The sequence below is a fragment of the Heliconius melpomene genome, chromosome 9, assembly GCF_056956725.1.
Source record: "Heliconius melpomene rosina isolate 202511_hmr_F chromosome 9, ASM5695672v1, whole genome shotgun sequence".
Classification (NCBI taxonomy): Eukaryota; Metazoa; Arthropoda; class Insecta; order Lepidoptera; family Nymphalidae; genus Heliconius; species Heliconius melpomene.
Genome location: NC_140397.1, coordinates 4292765 through 4310803, shown reverse-complemented (window position 1 = coordinate 4310803; position 18039 = coordinate 4292765). Strand labels below are relative to the sequence as shown.

At 31.2% G+C, this 18039-nt stretch overlaps 2 protein-coding genes across 4 annotated transcripts; one reads left to right on the top strand and one right to left on the bottom strand.

The window, feature by feature from the left end:
* Positions 1–502: 502 nt before the first annotated feature.
* Positions 503–5298, bottom strand: LOC146536277 (F-box/WD repeat-containing protein 4). The gene is made up of 8 exons (XM_085189791.1): positions 4690–5298; positions 4527–4602; positions 4084–4316; positions 3613–3836; positions 3201–3324; positions 2525–2663; positions 1396–1530; positions 503–1037 (listed from the first exon to the last, which is right to left on the bottom strand). Exons 1-8 carry the CDS (start codon positions 4899–4901, stop codon positions 879–881), a joined length of 1302 nt encoding a protein of 433 aa, XP_085045917.1. The 5' UTR covers positions 4902–5298; the 3' UTR covers positions 503–878.
* A 562-nt stretch (positions 5299–5860) lies between these two features.
* l(3)05822 (SH3 domain-containing lethal (3) 05822) lies at positions 5861–17903 on the top strand. 3 transcript variants are annotated; one of them, XM_085189790.1, is made up of 4 exons: positions 5861–6187; positions 6699–7572; positions 9978–10208; positions 15374–17903. In XM_085189790.1, the coding sequence occupies exons 2-4, from the start codon at positions 6715–6717 to the stop codon at positions 15680–15682; spliced, it is 1398 nt and encodes a 465-aa protein (XP_085045916.1). In that variant the 5' UTR covers positions 5861–6187; positions 6699–6714; the 3' UTR covers positions 15683–17903. The 3 variants fall into 3 exon arrangements, with proteins under 3 accessions (XP_085045916.1, XP_085045914.1, XP_085045915.1); XM_085189788.1 differs by having other exon boundaries at positions 5862–6187; positions 6713–7572; XM_085189789.1 differs by lacking the exon at positions 5861–6187 and adding an exon at positions 6355–6586 and having other exon boundaries at positions 6713–7572.
* Positions 17904–18039: the final 136 nt, after the last annotated feature.

The window sequence follows — 18039 nt, the reverse complement described above, 5'->3', positions numbered from 1 at the left end:
TTTTTTCTAGATTTTTAATAATTCAATATCTAAATACTTTTCACATATATGAGATATGGTAAATGTTAATTATAATTATGGTTTACAAAGCGGGTAAATCCCCACATCCTGAAAGCTCTGACAGAAGTTACAGACCAATAAATCTTCTTCCGATAATCTCCAAATCAATTCATCAGGATGAAGAAATGTCGTGTTTACAGTCACACGCTTGTACGTAACGACTGACCTTAACTTATAGTTATTCTTTAAAATTGTACATTACTGAAAGGAATCGTTTCAAATATCAAACAGCAACATTTTTGTTAAATTTTTATACAACCTTTTATTATTTTTTGTACTATGTATAATAACACATACTATAATAACAGTAACAATTAGTTCAAAGAAAAATGTAGCCGCAAATGTTTACATTTCTAATTAGTTTTAATATTTTCATTTCTTCGCACCAAAGCAAAACCCAGGGCATTGAGTACCGCCACTCAACAGTAGAATAACAATAAAATGGAATAGAATATTCTTTATTGTACTTAAAACATTTATATTTTTAACAATACTAATACAAGTATAAAATATTGACAAGAGGACTCCGATGTATAACGTAAAGAGGAGCAGTTTACATAACAGCATTATATTATATTTTACGAAAATAAAATGATACATGACACGTTTATTCATGAACTGCAATTTATCAATGGAAAGAGGCGATCCATAAATGACTTTACACATATTTAATTAGACCTAGAAATTATGAAATAAAAAAAAACAGTTTCGAAATTATATTTGTATAATATATGTTTTAATTTAATTTGTCGACTCTCTCCACCTGCTTTAATGTGTGATGTAATTGATGGATGGCCCCTATGAAATTATTTAAACATTTATAAACTAAATCTTTGAGAAAAATCACGGCTACATATGGTTGATTTATTGACATTGAAATTCAACGTGGCCACTCCTCGATCGGCCGCTGCTATCAAACGGGTTGAATCAAAATGTAAACAATACACTGGTGATGATTTCTTTTGTGTAAAGTACATCTGTGAAAATATTTTCCAAATGAATTAAGCTAATTGTTTACAAAATTGTCAAATATAGTTAATATCGTCGTGGCGCAGGGGCACAAGATTGTGACTGTATCGCGACAGTTCTGGGCTCGATCCCCACTCTAGGAATTAAATTATTATTTCTTAATATTTTAATTTCCTCGCTCTGGTACCAAAGCAACAGCCCGGCGTTGAATTCCGCCTCTCAACACGCAATGCCTAGAAAAATCTGGCGGAAAGTGAAGAATGAAGTGTCTTAATACTAATTTCCCTCTGCCTACCCAGCTGTATGCGGGATACAGGTGAAGCTGATTTATTTTTTTTATAGATTTAAAGCAAAGATATGAAATACCTGTAAATGATATTTAGAACGTAGATCATACAGAACACAGCGCGCGTACTCCGACGAGCCGGTGACTATGACTCGATCGTTGTCAGTTTTTAAACAATATAGACATGAAAGGAGAGGATCTGTTGATTGATAAACCTGAAAAATAAAAAAAAATTAAGGAGAAAGGACAAGGCAAACGAGCGTTCGGGTCACCTGACGGTGATCACGGCCGCCCACGACCCCGTGCAACACCAGAGGAGCTACAGGTGCGTTGCCGGCAACAGGCCGTTCATAGAGGCAAGATAGACATAGGGAACCTAGTGTCAAAACATTATTCTCTATTCTCCACCCTAATTTGAGATATTGCTTGATGAGTGGCGAAACTAAACCCTTATTCGACATTGATCATAATGATACAAGATTTAAATTTAATTAATTACAGGGTCGATTATCCGAAAAATATACAGGGTGGAAGAGGCAGCGCTTCTTTTACTGAAACTGCATATAGGGTAAAATATTTCAAACCCAGAATTAAAAAAAATAATCAAGGTACCTCAACGGTTTGGACGTAGGATTTTTTTTACATTTCACGATTTTTATCCATACCTGTATTTCGCGTCACGCACACATACGTATGCGACGTTGCCGCTTTGACAGGTAAGTGTGTGCGTGCCTATATTATACTTTACAAATGGCGTTTTATTTTAAAACGATAATTTTGTTATTTATTTTGTTTGAAAAAAACACTTTTTCATTTTTGAGAATATTTTTTTTTCCGAATTATATTAGGCTTTTATAGAGTAGTTAAAACTGTGGTTTCATTTAAAGTGGCGCTGACAATTCCACCTTGTATAATAATATTTGTTGTATAAAAGCGATTAAAAATACTAAAACGAATGGTTGGGAACTGGTGTATCTTAATACAGCGTGTGGCTGATTTAATAATACAATCCAACAAATAACCAATAGACGAAATTAATATTTTTAAAGCATCATTTGTTGAATAGATTGATCCTTTGTATCATAAATATGGTTTTTATTTTCTCATATATATTCAAGAATCTCTAATAGCTTCGAATAAACGTTCTTTAAATTTACATGTAATTCAGAAATTACGTGGAAATAAAACAAAATTATAATATCATCTTACCACTTCAGAACTTCTAATATCAAAAACTTGCACTTTCCCGCAGTATGTGACATATGCAACACTAAACTCGTTGAGCCATTGTATATCGCGAACCTCTTTTGCGCAATTCAGGAATGTAGAAGTCATACTTATAATGCCTCTAGAAATAAAGAACGTATAATAATATTTTACAGTATTAAAATATTGTTATTTTTCAACGTTCGGATGAAAGGAGCACAAATGTGCTGACTAAAAACACGACAAGTTGTGGATTCTATTCCTGCTAGAGAAAATGAAATAAGTATTTAAAATTTTTATTTCCTCGCTATGGTAACAAGGCAAAGCGCGGCGTTGAATACCACCACCTAAACACGCCTTATCTCAAGGATTCGGCGGAACGTGGAGAACGGAATTATCAAACCAGTAATGTATCAGTCACAACTGGTACTTATACCATACCATACAATTTAACAATTGTCACCGTCATTTAGCAGTTGTGTAGCGTCTGACTGTAATCGCAGTTGTGAGTTACAGAAGCCATTCAAAGGAATTCATGATTTTTATTTCTTCACTTTGTTAAGAAAACAAAACGCGGCGTTGAGTTCCACCACCCAACACGCAATGTACTTAGCGGTGCGTGGGTATATACCCTCTAAATACATTACGTCAATCTAAACAAAAGTATAAATAAACTTACTTATTGACATCAAAGATCATGGGCTTGTCCTGTCCAGAGGGACCCAAAGCCAATTTGTCATTTGCCGTATTCTTTGCTATACTTTTACAACAAATGTCATTTGGTAGTGTATATTCCTTTTTATCTGTAATACAATCTATACTGATAATAAAATCATAACTGATTGGTGTTTGTGCTTAGAAGACATATAAGAACATTCATTACAAAATATTTTCATTTACAAAATTATATGATGCCGTCACAGTGTGTAAATGTAAACAAGAATGTTGTGGGTTCGATTTCCATTGGAGGGAATGAATTGATTAGTATTTTCGTTTCATTGCTCTGGTAATAAGAGATAATGCCTCGAAAAATATGAAATTGTGTAAAATTTTACTGTAAGGGAATTGTTTTACAGTACTACTTTACTCACTACTGACATAAGATGAACCATAAATTGCGCTTGTGTTTGAATTTCTTTCCAATTGCCAAAAACATATATTGCTACTTTTATTTGATACAGTTACAACTGTATTTCCTATTTTTTCTACAGCTGACACTTCTTCGTTGCCTCCTTCATGACAATCTTTTATATGCACCAATAAATGTGGTGTAATATCATGTTCATTTGTTTCATATACTGCGACACAACCATCTCTGCAATTATAATAACGGTACAGTTATGATTATATGAACAATGATCAACCGAACAATTGTTTATCTAAATCTTGTTTTTTCTTGCATTTGTTTTAAAAATCATAAGAAACACTCTTCTATTTACAAATAGAACAACTGGCGAAATTTTATCTGCTCTGATAGACAGTGCGGTGTGAAGAGTCACCACTCATTTTGCTAATATTCATGCAATATATTTTTTAATAAAAATAATAATATTTATACTAACCTATTTCCACAAACAATTTCATTATCCTTCACAACAAATCTTGAAATATCATTTGTACGTTTATCATATCTTCTTTCCTTGGGAACTTCAAAGGACCAAACTGTTCTACCATATGGAATACCATTTCTGTTAAGTCTAAAGCATTGAAGTTCTGAACCAACAGATAAATATAATTTGTCAGAGTTAGATATATGTAACCATGGCATATAATTTGTTTTATGTTGTATTATTACCTAAAATTATTTTTAAGTGTTATTTTTGAACTTACTACAACTAGGGCTGCTAAGGCTGCCAAAGGTTGTCTGGAGGTAGCGCAGAGTACCAATTACTGGTGTATTTCATTTGTTGTGTTATATTTTAAATAAGAAAAAAATGTGTATTGAATGTAATTTGATAGCCCTAATTATAACACTTTATATTGTATATATATTAATAACTATTACCTTTGCATTAAATATTCCCTTGCACCAATTATGAAATATTCTACACTTGTTATACCAAGATAATACACTCTGGCCACTAAAAATTTATAATTTTTTATTAAGTAATATTGAAACAATATATCCATAAATATTTTACATTTTTATTTAAACAAAATTGTTTTACCTTGAATTATTTATTTGGGTGAAATGTTGATAAGATTTTAAACGCCATAATCTGCTTAAGCTTATTATGACAGTTTTCATTGTTTTACTTGTTAGCATTAAATTTAGAATATCTGACAAAGACAAGTACAATAGGATGTTTATTAAAATTTCTTCTGGTACAGATATTAGTATACTTTCATTCATTTGTAAATTCCTTTGTGAACGTAGCATTTTATAATATTCACTCGCGGTACCTAATGTTAAAATATATGGTTCTGATAACCAATAAATATATTTTATTAATAATAAATTAACTTTATATTAAAATAATAATATCTTGAAATTATAATGTTTATTTTGAATCTCATAGTAAATAATCATTTTAATCCTTTCCCTATGTGTTTTTATGAACATTTTTAATACACAGCACAATATTAGAAATTAAAGAAAATAAATTTTGACACGTAAAGCACAGAAATTTTCCCTTAATAAAATAGTATTCATTGTACGATTTCCCATTTGCTATACAAATAATAAAACTCAAATACTCAAAATATGTGAATAAATACTGCGAGGGACAATAACATAGACGATATCCTCAAACACTGACATTACTGACATTGACATATGTCAAACTGAAGTCAAAAATAAAAATAATTGAATGGTGGTTACGTTCCAATGCTATAACTGCTATTATGTTATTCAATATGAAATAACAACTAACGAACATGAAAAAAATCCTGTATTTTGGAATTTTGGAGTAAACATGGTACCGTAATGCATTTATTTATGGTACTTCTAAAAAAAGACTGGTTTCCTTTTTTTAATTCACCTTACGTATTAGGGCACTATTGATGTATTAAGGTTTTCATCACATAAGAATAGCATATTGATCGTTATATTGAACACGATTGCATGTTACTTAGTTTAGCAATACTAATATATTTTGTTTCATTTTTCTGCGTGTAGTTCAATTTCTTAGGTTTTATTACATAGTTACTTAGTTACAGCTCGATCTATTAAAAGCGTGTTAAATAGTAATAGTTATGAATATCATCACTATAATAAATAAATGGTATTATCATTTCACAATGTATTTCATGCATTAAAATGTTTTTTTTTATCTTTGGTTTTGTAATCGACCACAGTGTAATAATATGAGAACTTTCAAATTATCAGCTGTCTTCTGTCAGATTGTCACATTGCACATTCCTTCAAGCAAACGTTACAAAATTAATTTGAAGTAATGTTTTGTGATTAGTGAGTCATTTACTCTGTGGTAATGTTATAGGAAAATTGTATTTTGCGCAGTATTTCAAAGGATAAAGTTGTTGTGCTCATTGTTTTTTCATGAAATGGAATTTACATAGTTACGGTAATCGGTAATACATTGGAGAATCTAACGTACTTAAACTGGAATGACTTGTTCTGGAACGAATTGAATTGGACTGTTATTGTGACACTACGTCTGCACTTTGCCAAGCTTTTTTTTACAATGGATTTGTTTAATAAACAGGGTATGCAGGAAATATAGTATTATATGAGTAATTTAAGATATATGATTTTTTTGTTTGTGTTTTTAAATAAAAGATAGATTACATATCGCAGTGCGTTGTTGTGACGAACTCAACCAAGGCCGTGCTCTCCCGTACCTGGTACTTATATGATACTGCGTAAAGCGAAATGCATATGAGCCCCAGTGGGTGGATCTAAGTTTTATCAATTGCTTATCGTGTTGAGTGATACATCCGCTATTGTCCTTACATTTGCAGTAAACGGCAGTTTTGTTGTGATTCTTACTGAAAACGGTTCTAATTAGAAAAACTTAAAGTTTTTTCATTGTAATAATCTTCACCATAAAGTTTACATTAAGTGTTTATAAGTTTCAAGTGACTTGGATTACATTTTCTCTGCAGGTTAAATTCCTTAAAAATTAATAGTAACACATCCGTAAATTATAATGTTTTTAATTTATTTTACAATAAAGTAACTTTATGATTTATATGAATTTTAAATGACTGAAAGCAGTATCTCTTGTGCAGGTATGAAGGGTCCAACAAGACAGGCACCTGGTGTGCCAGGAATGGTAACTAGGTATTCTCCAGTAACCAATTGGAATGATGATCCCTTTGGAGCAGATGTGTTTGAACCACAAAATTATGCACAAAAGAAGAAACCACCACCAAGACCTCCACCACCAGTAATAAATAAACCATCACATTTTATACGTAAACCTACAGTTCTATCATCTTTATTGTCCCGAAAAAGTAAAAACACAGTGAACCATCCAAGTGCTAGTAGTCAAGCTAATATGTTTACAAATATAAATAGTGAAATGGACACTAATAAAATATTTCCTAAGTGTGATAAAGTTAATATACAAATGGGAACTCTAATAGATTTATCTTCTCCACCTAGTTCCCCAACTTTTACAACAAGATCAAGTAGTGACGGTTTAAGTGTTGATAGTTTTGGATCAGATGCTACAACATCTACAAATCATCATAATGCATTTGGTGGTGGAAATGCCTCTCAAGCTGAAAGTGGGTTTGAAGATGATTTTGATTTGTTTCTTAATACTCGAAAGCCAATGAGCAAAGATGACACTTTAGATGATTTTTCAACTAGTGATCCATTTTCTCCCCCCATTCCAAACAAACCTATGTTGAGAAAACCTATATTCAACTCTGATTCATTTGAAACTTTGAGCAATGCAAGTAGTCAAAATACGGTGCCTCCATTAAAAGGTCCAACTATTATTCGGGCCAAACCAGCGAGACCAAAACCACCTGATAATTCTGCATTATTAAAAAGTACATTTGGTAGTAATTTCCAAACACCTATGAATATCAACACAACAGTACCAATTCAAAAAATTAACAGTATTTTTGGGGATAGTGTGGTAAGTAATACTTTTTTATTTTAACTAGTATCTAAACTATTTGACTGTTAAGCTTGGAAAACCAGACTTTAGAGGTTGTTGTGGTACAGGGACACAGCTCCTGAATGTAAATGTCACAGATTTGTGTTCAATTCCTACTCAGATAAATTATTTTTCCTTGTAGCAAGACAGTTTAAGTTTTTTAAATATACTTCTAGATATATTATGATATTACTAGGTTAATTATTTTTCTAGGTATATTATGGTTTATAGTTGATGAAGAAATGCATGGTTAATCATAGTTGTTAAATGGTAATAAAAAGGTATATTAAATATTAAACTTGTCTCAATGTAGTTTTAAAGTATTAATATTTATACTTAATAACTTTATTAGCTTAATTTCAAGGGGAAACATTTTTTTTCATACTTCTTACAATGTCTGGCAATATGCTAGCATTGACGTAAATGTATGTATTCTTTTATGAACAAAAAACTATTATGTTTATTTAAAAGCGTCATTATTAGATATAACTTTTAACACACCTTGAATATGTTTTTCATGTATCTCCGTCATTTAGCAGGTGGGCTAAGTGAACATAGTTACAAGATTTTAGATTGTTATTTAATAGTAAACCCAACCTTTTCTAATCAAGCCAACGATAAAACAAAATGAATTATAAATGTCATATTCCTCTTTATAATCTTTGAGCCTAAAACATAACGAGTATTTAACAATTTTTTTTTTTTCGAAATATTACACGAAAATTACTTTTAAAAAAATCTCATAAAATTATATTTTATATTCATATAAATATATTTAGTTTTATATTTAATTAATATTTGCAATACCTAAGCAAATTGAAAAACTTTCTGGAATCATACATAAAAATTTACATCATAAAATATATACTTTGCTTATGTTAAATAGACAAAATTTAAGTAGAACAAATAACGGTTCGTTTTTCAATATTTAGCAAATTTGTTACTGGTTAGTAAACTTACTTTGAACTAAGGTGTTTTCGCCATTTTAAAAATGATTGTGTAGGTATATAACCATATTAAATTTATAACTTTATATTATTTATTTAATTATTAGGCCGTCGTGCCGCAACAACACAAGACTGTAACTGTAACGCGACAGTTATGGGTTCGATCCCCACTCGAAGAAGTGAAATATTTATTTACCTTTATATTTCCATTTCTTCGCTCCGGTGTTGAGTTCTGCTACTTAACACGCAATGACTCCAGAATTTTGCAGTGAGTGGGGAACGGAGTGTCTTAACAACCTAGGTTCCCTCTGCCTACCCTGCTATGTGCGGGATACAGCGTGAAGCCGATTTATTTGATTGATTTATTTATTTTTATTTAACTTTATATTCAAATTAAACATCCTTTTTATTTATAGTTTGATTAATTATTTCGCAATATGGCTTTGAAACCTTAGAAGTTATTCGTAGCTGTTACATTACAATGCTAAAATAGAATGTATGTCAGTCATGCGTAGCTAATCTAATTTTCATTTCTATAAAAAAAAATATAGGACATTTTTATGGGACCATTTCTGTTTGTCCAAGTCTTATTTACAGTCTATAGTCTCTTTTATACAGCCTAAAACATTTATAATAACAAATATATCAAATATAATACGACTCATTATAGAAGAACTATTGTTTTTCACGAAATATTAATATGATATTTTAGGTTTAAATCATACTTTAGCTATCATATTAGTGTTATATCAATTATAAAGAATGAAAATGAAAGCAGATTGTTATTTGCATATATTTAAAATTTTAAACTTGTAAAATACGTGTGTAATGTTTGGCACGCAACTAAGTATTTATGATCAATAGTCAGTTCTACTTTATAGTACAATAACCTGCGGCCTCAATATATCGTTATTTACATAGTCAAGCGAAATTTTTGCTAAAAATATTAATTTATTGGATGGTTTACTTAAATTTGTTTAATAAACTCCAATGTTATTGTTGTCCATGGTAATTTTAACAATATGTCTGATCTAAAAATACAATATTTTTTATTAATATATAAATACTACAAATGATAATAAAACACGGCGTTGAGTTTCGCCACTCAACACACAATAGTAGTTTTTGTCACTTTTAGAGTATGCTCATCACTTAACTTATACCTTTTTTATTTTACTTAAATACCTAACCAGGCAAAGGAAACATTGATAAAACCCATTATCAATGTAGTTTGGTAACTCAATTGGAACCTATTTTATACGATACGACATGGGTGGGTACCTTTAAAAAGCCCCTCTGCTTTAAACCCCTGCCCCTGCTGCTCTGGTGTTCCACGGGCTCGTGGGCGGCGATAACTAAGTAACCATAAAAAATAAGATAAATTATTTATAGTGTGTAAATATAAGTCATATTTATTAATTATTGTTTATATTGCAGGATTCAAAACCTTTAAGTTGGGAACGTGAAGAATCTCCTGAGAGAGAAGCTACACCTCCAATGCCAACGATCCCGCCGCCACCTCCGCCAGTCATCGAGGATGACCTTCCAGAAGTATGGCCTGATGATATACCAGATTTGGAGTCATTAGATATTTCTGATGAAAAAGAGCCGTATGCTGTAGCACTGTTCGATTATTTCACGGGTCATCATGAAGATTTATGTTTCTCCGTAAGTATTTTGCAATATTATACTGCTTGGTTATTTTGTTTTTACGTTATATACTTATTTTGTATTTTATTGGATAGAAACAAATAATACGCGCTTTTCTTGAATATTCGAATATTTTGCTATAATTTTTAAGTTTTATATTTTTAATTTATTTATCTTATTTCTTTTATTTATTTTTATATACAATTAGTTGATTCTAACTAATAAAAACGTAATAGGATATATGCAACTCAAGAGCAGTAATAGGTTATTAGCTACGACCTTAGCGTATTATATAGTATTTTGTTAATTTGTTCCTTAAAAGAGATAACGCTAAAATAACTTGTAACAGTGAAAAGTTACTGAAATTTTATTAACGTATAAACATTAATTTCAATATAAAAACAACATATTTATAGTATATATAAATCAAAATTCGTTTAATATACTATATATTATTTTATTAATACAAAAAGAAACAATTCCCCCCCCAAATCCAAACCTAATATTTCAGATGAGTCCTAAATACTTGCAATAAAGATTTGACCCTTAACCCTGTCATACGGGCGGTCGGCTTCACCTAATTACTCGTCAGACAATACAAGTACCCTTCATTGATAATTGAGGCATTTAATAAATTTTCCAAGAAACATCTCCAAGATTGTTTACCGTGCACATTTGCGTGTCATGTCGGTAAATGCAGAAGGCGGTTTATAAATAGACAACGCGTCGTACCAATACACTTCTATAGTATAGAGTTTTCTTTACTTCCAGTGTTACCAGAGCGAAAAAATGAAAATATTCAATTATTTATTTTGTCAAGTGGGAATCGAATCCACAATAAGTCGCACAGTTGTGCCAACTGATCTCAAACTAATATTGTTGTATTTAAAAAAAATTATACAATTTTTCAAAATTTGAGTTAACAATTACAAAAAGAAATTATTATTAATTAAACATAAACCTTAGACTTATTCGGAAGGCAGTTTTGCTGAAAGCTGACAAAAAAAATAACAGAATTGTATAAAAATAATATAAAAATAAATCATACGATTTCTTGACATATTTATAATATTACTAGCGGCCCGCCCGCGGCTTCGCCTGTGTGAACTACGTTATAATTAATTTCTGTCTCCATGAGTACCTACGTTTTGTAGTAACGAAGTTTCATACACACTTTCAACCCGTAAAACAACCCCTTAGAAGTCGTATATTGCAAATTCCCGTCTTAGCGAGCATCCTATAAATAACTCCTATGCAAAATTTGAGATTCCTAGCACATGTAGTTTCTGAGATTTCGTGATGAGTGAGTGACCTTTCGATTTTATATATATAGACAATTAATAAATTAAAATGCTTACTATGTATGCGTATTAGCGTATATAAGCTCTAAAAGGAAGTGATCTATTTATAACTGTTTCTTAAAGGTTCGACATCTCATTGATTGAGGTTTGTTGACCGATTGAAGATAAATTTTATTGCATCGTTACGACATTTTATGATCACGTATGTCATTTTGATAATATTGTTCTTATTAAAAAAAAAAATATGTTTTATTATGAAATATTATATGGTTTATTTTTCGTTGTTTACGTCTACAAATATGGCTTAAGGCCAACTATTTGGCTTTTATATATTAGAATTTATGTTTTATTATTTTATTTTAGTGGTGACAAGTTCACGGACAATTTGCACTGTGCATGTTTATTTATTTGATGCCGTCGCGGCGCAAAGGTAATAGGTAGTAGAGTGTGACTGTAACGCGACGGTTGTGGGTTCGATCCTCACTCGGGAGAATGAATTATTATTTATTAATATTTCCATTTCTTCCCTCTGACACCAAGACAAAAGCTCGGCGTTGAGTTTCGCCGCTCTACAAGTAATGTCTGTAGAATTCGGGAGAAAATGGAGAACGGAGTGTCTTAACACTAGTTTCTATCTGTCCCTGCAGTGTGCGGCAAACATTGAGAAGCTGATTTTAAATTTATTTACAACTCACTGATATCACGTTAATTTTGTACTTTGTACTTAGCGTTTTTGTATAGTAAAAGAATACAGTTATAATATTTAAAATATATTATTTATATTCAGTAATAATTTAGATAATGTAATAACGGAAATGTATGCTTTATATAAAGGTAGGTATGTATTGCTTATTGCTGAAATTGGCAGTCGTTTAAAAGCTGTTATATGTTATCAGATATATCCGGTTCCGTATACGTACGTTTCATTCTGAGGCAATGTTTTCTAATAAATTATAGGTAGGTATAGTGTTATAGACTTAAGGTTAAGCTATTTAACTACAATTAACTCACTACAGCTACTACTATGACGTAAGTCCTCTTTGCAAAATATCGCCTAGTTTGCATCATAATGCTCTAAAACCCTAGTGCTAGCTAGTACAGTCCGGTCAACAAGTCGTGGCCTCCCTGAAGTTAGCTGTAGACGGCGCGCATATTTGATATTACCTAGGATTTTTCTTACTTTTGAATATTTGCATGCGCAAAAGTTCACAAAATCAGCTTCTAGGCGCCCACGACTTGTTGGCCGTACTGTAGGAGTAGGTAGTTATCTAAATTTATCTCGCTTTTCATGGACAAAGCAGTTAGCGCTTGTTCAGCAATTATCATTATGACATTGTTTTTGTAATTTGTTCCTCTTACGTGTAGATAATATTAGGTTTGTGTTTTAGTATAGCATATAGCTTTCACTGGGAAATTACTTTGCATATTTTAAAGTACCAGTAGTAATTAGGTAGATACTAAATGATATACGTGTGTGGTTTTTGTTCAGTTAATTACTGATTAAATTATAATCAGAGAATATATTGTAATTTAGAATTCCTAAAATATTGTAATCACTTTTATTTTTTTAATGAAATATTTAATGTTTTCACACGTTTTTATTCATATAGCCCATTTGCCGACACTGATGCCCGGTAAAACTTGAATGAGTTTATTAATATTGTACCTTGAATTTGTAATTACTCTGTAATAATTCACTATTTAAATAAATAAAATAATATTTTTTTCACTCTGGTGTCAAGGCAAAGAGCACCATTGAATCCCGCCACTTAACACGCAAAGCCTCCAGAATATGATGAAAAATGTGCGTGATGTGACAATATTATCTCTTACTAGGTTCCCTTTGACTACCGGCCAAAGGTGAAGCAAAAAAAAACAAAAATAAAGGTATTGGTAAATCCATTGTATTGACTTTGCACATGGTATGTGCGTCAGTGCGAAAATTGTATACGCGTATAGTCGTATGACGTAAGCGGTCTGTATTTCTGTACATAAGTATGTTTGTTTTGCAATTATCACAATATAATGAACGTAGGCGATTTGCAGTATTTTATTTCACTGATAAAAATTCCATTACGCGTATCGCTGTCGCACAGGAACTCGATATCGACGACTTCCACCAACTTGCTAATTATATGTTATATTAAATTTATATATTTTAATGGAATGGTCGTTTAAAATTAATTTGTACGAGGTTTATTTGTATTAAATGCATTATTATTTATTTGTGTAAGCTACGTTATGAACACTTTTAAAGAAACTATCTAATGTACATGACCTACAGTAAGGTCGACAAGTTGTGGCCGCTCTACAGTTAGCTGTAGATGGCTGTGAAGATTTGATTTTAGGATTTTTTTTTACTTTTCATTTCTCAAGATCTTGATATCGCAAAACGTGACGTTAAGTTCCGCCACTCAACACGCAATGCCTCCAGAATTCGACAGAAAGTGGGGAACGGAGTGTTTTAACACTAGATTCCCTGCTGTGTGCGGGATATAGAGTGAAGTTCATTTTTTTTATACATATAAAATTACCAATTTTCGAATGAAAATGGTTATTAAATTGTGCAACGTCTAATTATTATTAATGGTTGAAATTTGAAAGTAAGGAAAGATAAAAGATAAGATTTGTATTTGAATAGTCTTTGTTTATTCCGCAAATATTTTGTTATTGATAACAGTATTTATATTTTTGATAATTATAAAGTGAATCATTGTTTTATCGGGAACATAAACACTAGACGGATGTGTTATATTTGATTAGATTAATGATTAATATCTTTGTTTGTTAGACAGCCAGTTGTGGCGTAAGGCACAAGCGTGCTTAACCCAAAAAAATCCTGTGCCTAACCTGCTACGGGATAAAGCGTGAAGGTGGAGAAAGTCCTGAAAATTTCATTCCAACCATATAAATTGAACTCGTTACTCTCGCGGTCAGTTTTCGCAGTGTAGGTACTATACTACGTCATGAATATTGGAAGTCTCCCTTTGTACTAAATGAGTAAGGGATAGGGATAAGGAAAAAATATATATTACAGAAATGTTGTTTAAATCGCCCATTTCATCTTAATCTGCATCTATAATTTTTTGTAATTATTGATAATGATAATGATTTAAAATTTCTTTAACACATACATACATACATACATACATACATAGCTTCACGCTTTACCCCTAGCGGGGTAGTCAGAGAGAATGGAGCGCCAAACGCTACGGTCTCTACATACCTCTTTCGCCTCGTCCACTGTCATCAACCTCTTCATACGTGCCCTTCGGTGGTCCTCATGCTTTTTACGTAACCTTCCTCCAGTATCTTTGATACTGTGTTTTCTAAGGTCAACCGAGGTCTCTCCCTGCCTCTCTTACCGCTCACTTTCTTTAATACAAAATTGTTTAAAGATGTATGTCGTATAATAATAGGATGAGAACGTTGTACATACCTTAACTCGAACAATGCTGCAACTATTAAGACATTTTTAACATTGTTGAGCCTACATCGGTCTATTCAATTATTTCATACGAGTTTTTTTCAAGACAAGGCACGTAGGTGCAGCTATAAAATATAAATATATGTTAAACTGATAAAATATGTATTTTAAACATTGTAATACGAATATAATTTTTATTATTTTTTTCTACATGGTGGGTTTAATAATAAAATAGTGACGAATCACTTTGTTCTTTACAATTAAGTTTAACACGAAATGAATTACTAAATAATGTTTTGCCTAATTGTTTTGGGCAAACCACAAGTCTCTCATCATATTCTAACCTAACTAAATGACCTAGAGTTGCATATTCTTCTATATATATGAAAATTATAGTTATTCACACTGCAATGCTTTGTAAAATAAAATGTAATTCTTTTGTCACGACTTTTCAGGCAAACTCGAGAATAACGCTAGTGAGACGAGTGAACGACGAATGGATGTACGGAAGGTTGAGAAGCGGCGCGGAAGGCCTCTTCCCGTCCAATTACGTAGAGGTCAAAGTTCCATTACCGAACGAGAGGCCCAATACGAGAGGTCAAGCGATAGCAATATACGACTTCGATGCGGTGCAAGCGGGCGATCTGGTATTCAGAATAGGCGATAGAATCTCAGTACTGTCGAAGATCAACGAGGAATGGTACTTTGGTGAGTGTAACGGCCTCAAAGGACAATTTCCAGCGAATTATATACAAATGAGTTAGTCTTGTTTGTCTTGTAATCGTGTTGTGTAGGCAGTAGATCATGTATTGCAATAATACCAGTAATTAGAAAATTTTATTGTATATTTATTTCATAAAAATAATGTAAATTATGTTTTAAATCCAATATATAAATGATATGGAGTTTTTGCTGTTACATTATGTTATAATAAATAGAATGAATTACTTTGTTGTGCTATAATAAAATTAACAGCTAATATCTACTTCGTATCTGAAATCATAATAATGAAATTTATAAGTATTACAATAGAATTATATTTCAAAATGTCAGTCAATTCTATATATTTAAGAAATTGTCAAATTATAAATGTGAATAATGTATTTTGTGATATAAAATGTGGATTCCAAGAAGACTGATGCGATTTTTTTCTTAGCATAAAGAGTAATATGTTCATGTCCAAATTAAATACTTATTTGTGGCATACTATGTTAATTTCAATAACGAATAATATAAATTCTCATGCAATAGAATAGAGCTGTTCAAAAACAAATTCTCTTTATACATGTGCACAATAAAACTTGTGACACAAAACTCTGTTGCAAATAGAGAAGAGAGAGAGAGAGAGAGAAGAGTGTTATAAGTTGACATTTCTTTCTGTATGTGGTATCGTAACTCCCAAACTATTGAATCGATTTTGATATATTTTTTTAATTCAAAAGCCGACTTAATCGAGTAATGTTAATGTTCTTAGCCATGATTTAATTTTGAAGATCTAGATATGCTCTTTTATGCGGTCGTTGTGTTTTAATTTTTTTATTTATTTCCTATAATAAATTTATTTTTTTATGAGAAATACAAGCATGTGGATTGTAGTAACTGTTACACACAAAAAATATTACGTTTACAATTATTTTGCGGTTCCACATTTTCGCCATATTAAACAAATTAGCTCTAACTAGATATATAAATAAATTGACCTTAATTACAAATGGCATCCGCAGAATTGTAGATAACTTTTATTACGAGAAAAATTATTATCTATGTAAATATTGTGGTTCTGTTTTTTATTTGTTATGGTTGTGTTATCAAAGATCTGATTAATACATAAAGGCATGCCAGTTACTGTTATTTATTTATGTTAAAATTGGCAACACTTCACGTTAGAAGCAATAAATACCTAAAATGTTTTAAGACTTCGGTTTTCGTTATAATTTTGAGATATACAGGAAACGTTTACGTTAAACGCTCATGGTAAAAGAAAGAAGGTCCTATTAAATATTTGTTTGTAATTGTCAAAGAATAGTAAAAGTTACCAATGTTAATATAATGCAGTATAACTTATGGCCAAGATATTTTATGTATTCACACTTTGATTATCAAACTGTGGCTTATTGTGTTTTGTTATAATTAACTAAACATACTTTTCTATGATTTTATTTAGAGGAAGTCACACTTTGCTAATAATAATTATATTAATTTGGCAGTTAATAGTAGTTTACGGCTAACAAAGGGGATTTCTTAGCCGTTCTAAGAAAGGAAGAAAAGAAATTAAGAAGCGCGGATACGAATCCCGCTACCCCTAAGAACTTCGCTATAAGTGGCTAATCATCAAGAAAGTAAAAAACTACGAAACTAGAACTACATGCAAACTAAATGGACATTATAAAGTTAAAAGTAATTTTAATTTATATAATGTAAACTACCGGTACAGGCTGCACTTATTAGTTCTCCAATCCCAAATTACCTCTTGAGTAGGTACTATGCGTTTTTTCAAAGCCTTGTTTAGGTTTGATCAAGGGACCATTTGGAGGCCCCCCAGAACCAGAGGCCAGGGTCAAACACCCCCCCCCCCCCCCCCTCACCCCCTTAGTTCGCCACTCATCATAGCGAAATGTAACTCAAAATAACTTTCCTATACACTAATATTTAAAATTTATTAGAAATGTACTGTAACAGGACTAGGAATATTTTATTGCTTTGTAATAAGTTTTAGTTATTTAATTTTAATATTTGTAAATTTTTACTTTTTCAAAAACCGAAAAATAAATCTATGTTGCCAAAGGCATGTTGTTTTTAAGTTTTTACGGCAATAATTAATATTATCAGCGTTCTGTATAATGTATTTTTGTAAGATTATTTTGTGTCATTTATTTTTAAGTAGAGTTTATTTTGGTGGGACCATAGCATTAAGTGCCTTAAGTATTTTTGGACTAAATTCATGTATATAACATCTAATTATTTATAATAAAATGTAATTAATGATATATATGTTTTATTTTGCCTCATACTATGTTATTGCAAACTATATTGTAGCTTTCTCGTAAGCATAATAATAGTGACCTTGCTGAAAATATAAAGCTATGTTAATATAATTATTGAGACAGGTTGTGGATTCGAT

Excerpts from the sequence above, each read along its gene's own strand:
- LOC146536277 (XM_085189791.1), bottom strand. The coding sequence starts at position 4,901 with ATGCTACGTTCACAAAGGAATTTACAAATGAATGAAAGTATACTAATA. Across the intron at positions 3,837-4,083 it reads GAAATTGTTTGTGGAAATAG|AGATGGTTGTGTCGCAGTAT; the intron begins GTTAGTATAAAT and ends TTATAATTGCAG. Across the intron at positions 1,531-2,524 it reads ATATTAGAAGTTCTGAAGTG|GTTTATCAATCAACAGATCC; the intron begins GTAAGATGATAT and ends TTTATTTTTCAG.